At 37.3% G+C, this 3,594-nt stretch overlaps 1 protein-coding gene across 1 annotated transcript; it reads right to left on the minus strand.

Annotated features, from left to right (window-relative positions):
- Positions 1-641: 641 nt before the first annotated feature.
- LOC122304128 lies at positions 642-1,313 on the minus strand. The gene has a single exon (XM_043116243.1). The coding sequence runs from the start codon at positions 1,311-1,313 to the stop codon at positions 642-644; it is 672 nt and encodes a 223-aa protein (XP_042972177.1).
- Between the last annotated feature and the right edge of the window lie 2,281 nt (positions 1,314-3,594).

Genomic DNA, 3,594 nt, shown 5'->3' on the forward strand with positions numbered 1-3,594 from the left:
ATTACCCAAAGCTCCTAAAATCATTTGTTCTAAAGTTTCACCACTTTTTTATTTCCATTTCTTTGCACAATTCATCTAGGTCTACTTTCCATAAACTTTTTATGAATCCTATCTTTGAGATTTTTGACTCATCATTGTTTGATGATGAGTTGGCATTAAATTTAGTTCTTTCCATGGAAGAAAAATGCTGGGGTAGTGAGAGAGGTTCAACATCACGTCATAATTCTATTATGCATCCTACATTCATCCAAAAAAATTATTTTCAAGGCCACCAATGAATTTTCTCGAATTATTGTGCTGAATCACTCGTATATCATTTGAATTTATTTTGTAGGAGATTTTGAATGCAACATTCTCTTTTCTTGTATATTCAAGCTGCGTTAAAAGCATATAAACCATACTTCGTCGAAATAATAGATGCTGCTAGAAGGCTTGGGCGTTCCTCCATTCAAAAAATAACAGCAGCAATGAGAATACCAGCTTATGGAGTATATTTCTGATATTTTGTAGACAAATACTTGAGAATTGTAGAAAATGTAGCAGCTAAGTGTTTGAAGAAATTTCTTAAAGCTGTCAATTGCATCTTCTCCAGCAAGTACCTTTTTTTTGAAAGTAATACCTCAAAATTTCATTAAAAAACTTTAACCAGTACAATATTTTTCTTTTTCCAAACAAGCTGCAATACAAGCTGGAACTTCTTCTATCCAAACCTTTTTTTCTTCTAAACTTAAAGCTTCTTTAGCTAAAACATGAGCCACATTATTTAGTTCCCTATAAGCAAATTGTATAGACCAATCTGGTCTGTTTGCTAGAACAAACCGTATATCTTCAATCAATGAACCACCAACTGATAAGTCTTCCTCATTACTCAAAACTGCTAGAATAACAGCCTTTGCATCACCTTCAAAGATGACCTTCTGTATATTAAGTTCATTACACAACTCCATCGCCTTCCACAGTGCATAACCCTCTGTTACTGTTGGATTCTGCACATGTTGTCTTTGGTCACATACAGCCACTAAAGCCTCTCCCTCTTCATCTCTGACTATGATTCCCACTCCCGTCCTTTTCTTCCTTTGATCCAATGAAGCATCCCAATTCACCTTAACTATCCCTCTTGTTGGTTTTTTCCAGGTTTTCTGCATTAAGTTAGATCTTGGTGTTTGACCTTCCTTCTTCTGGATTCTTTGAGATTGCTGAAACTCCTCAAGGCACTCTTTTGCTGTTTTAAGAATTCTTGTTGGGCATGAAAGCCTTTTTTCAAATACATAGTCATTCCTCCTGAACCATACCTTTCGAAATGCAACTGCCATCTCCTCCAACTGGTTTTTATTCAATCTTGACATTAGTTTTTCCCACATGTGAAGGAAATCTTGTTCTGTGCTGTTCTATTTTTGAACCAGACTTTGAGAATCTGACCACACGTCATTTGCAGCTGTACATTCCCTAAGAGCATGCATGACAATTTCAATTCCTGCACCACATAGAGGACACCCTTGCTCATCTACTATTTTCCTTTTGAAAAGGTTATTTTTAGTAGGTAATAGATCATTTCCTGCCCTCCATATAAAGAATTTGACAACCCTTGGCACTTTCAAATCCCATATACTCCTCCACCACTTGTCAATCTTTTCTTCCTTTGAGGAACCACCTTTTCCTATTTTTTAGTCTTTCCAATTGCAGATAATATGCACTGTTGACTATAAACAGACCCTTCTTTGATGGACCCCAAATAAGTTTATCTTGTACCTTTCCTTTGCTCAAGGGTATGCTTAAAATCTGCTCGACCTCATCACCTGAGAATATGGATCTAATCTTCTCTTCATCCCATACTCTTTACTGATTGTCAATTAGCTCCTCAACCCGATATTCACCACTGATCAACCCTATTGGTGACTGGACAGCATATGAAGTAGGAGTAGATAACCACTTGTCACCCCATATCTTTATCTTTCTTCCATCCCCCACTTTCCACCTTAAGCCTTCTTGCAACAAATCTCTAGCCCACCAGATACTTTTCCATATAAGGGATGGTTGTGACCCAAGCTTAGCCTCCATAAAACTTGAGTGCCTGAAATATTTTTCCTTGAAAACCACTGCTGCAAGTGATCCAGGATTCTTGATGAGTCTCCATCCCTATTTTGCTAAGAGAGCTAGATTCCTAAACCCCAATCCACCCTTTCCTTTATGAACACCCATCTTGGCCCACTTCCTCCATTATATTCCCCCTTCAGTTTGCTGTTTGCCCCACCAGAATTTTGAAAACATGCCATTAATATCATCACATAGTCGTTTGGGCATCTTAAACACACTCATGGTGTAAATAGGAATATATTGAAGTACTGCCTTGATCAACACTTCTTTTCCAGCCAATGTCAAGAAGTTATTCTTCCAACTATTTATCTTCTGCCACACTCTTTCTTTTAGAATGCTGAAAGTCTGGTACTTTGATCTCCCTACTATGGTAGGAAGACCTAAGTATTTGTCATAATTTCCACAAACAACCGAATTTCCAGCTTCTAGAATTCTTCTCTTATCTTCTGCCTTGGTGTTGCTACTGAAGAAAACTGATGTCTTCTCTTTGTTGAGGAACTGATCAGATGCTCTTTCATACTTTTTCAGCAACTCTTGAATTCTGCTCCACTCTTCCAGCTTTGCTCTACCAAAAAAAATGCAGTCATCCGCAAATAGGAGATGATTTATGCTTGTCCCTCCTCTTTTCACTTGCACACCCCTTGTTAAGTTCTGCTTCTCATAAGAGTTTAAAATGGCACTAAGGCCTTCAGCACAAATGAGGAAGAGATAGGGTGACAAAGGGTCACCCTGTCTTAAACCCCTTGTGGGAATAATTTTGTAACCTACCTTCCCATTGATCAAAACAGAATAACTTACTGACCTAACACACTTCATAATGAGATTAACCCATTTTTCACAAAAACCCATCTTTTTCATTACAAACTCCAAAAACTCTCATTCCACTCGGTCATAAGCTTTTGACATGTAAAGCTTAATGGCCATACTCCCCACCTTCCCCCTCTTTCTTGTTTTCATAGTATGTAACATTTCATAAGCAATCATAATATTATCATTAATCATTCTCCCAGGTAGAAAGGCACTTTGTGTAGGAGATATGATAGCACTAAGCACTCTTTTGAATCTGTTTGTGATGGTTTTTGAGACAATTTTATAGATTACATTACAAAAGTCTGTAGTCACAAACTTTTTTGGGTTCTTTTATTTTGGGAATCATGGCAAGATAAGTATAATTGAGAAAATGGTCCATAGAGTTACCATTAAGTGCTGATAATGCAATCTTGCACACTTCATCAGCTACAATACTCCAATGGTTTTGATAAAAGCAGGCTCCAAAACCGTTTGGTCCAGGTGATTTGAATGGTGCCATTTGCTTCACAAACTCAAATTCATTTCATGTGTAACCCTTGTATCGATACCCATCACACACTCCTCCATATCTTTTGTAGATGGCCTTGTTGTTTGAAAGATTTTATCAAAATATGCTCTGAATGTCTTTTCAATATCATTAAAGCCCGTGACCCTTATATTACTGTCATTTTCCACCTCTATTATTTGATT

This window comes from Carya illinoinensis, chromosome 1 (assembly GCF_018687715.1).
Source record: "Carya illinoinensis cultivar Pawnee chromosome 1, C.illinoinensisPawnee_v1, whole genome shotgun sequence".
Taxonomy (NCBI): Eukaryota; Viridiplantae; Streptophyta; class Magnoliopsida; order Fagales; family Juglandaceae; genus Carya; species Carya illinoinensis.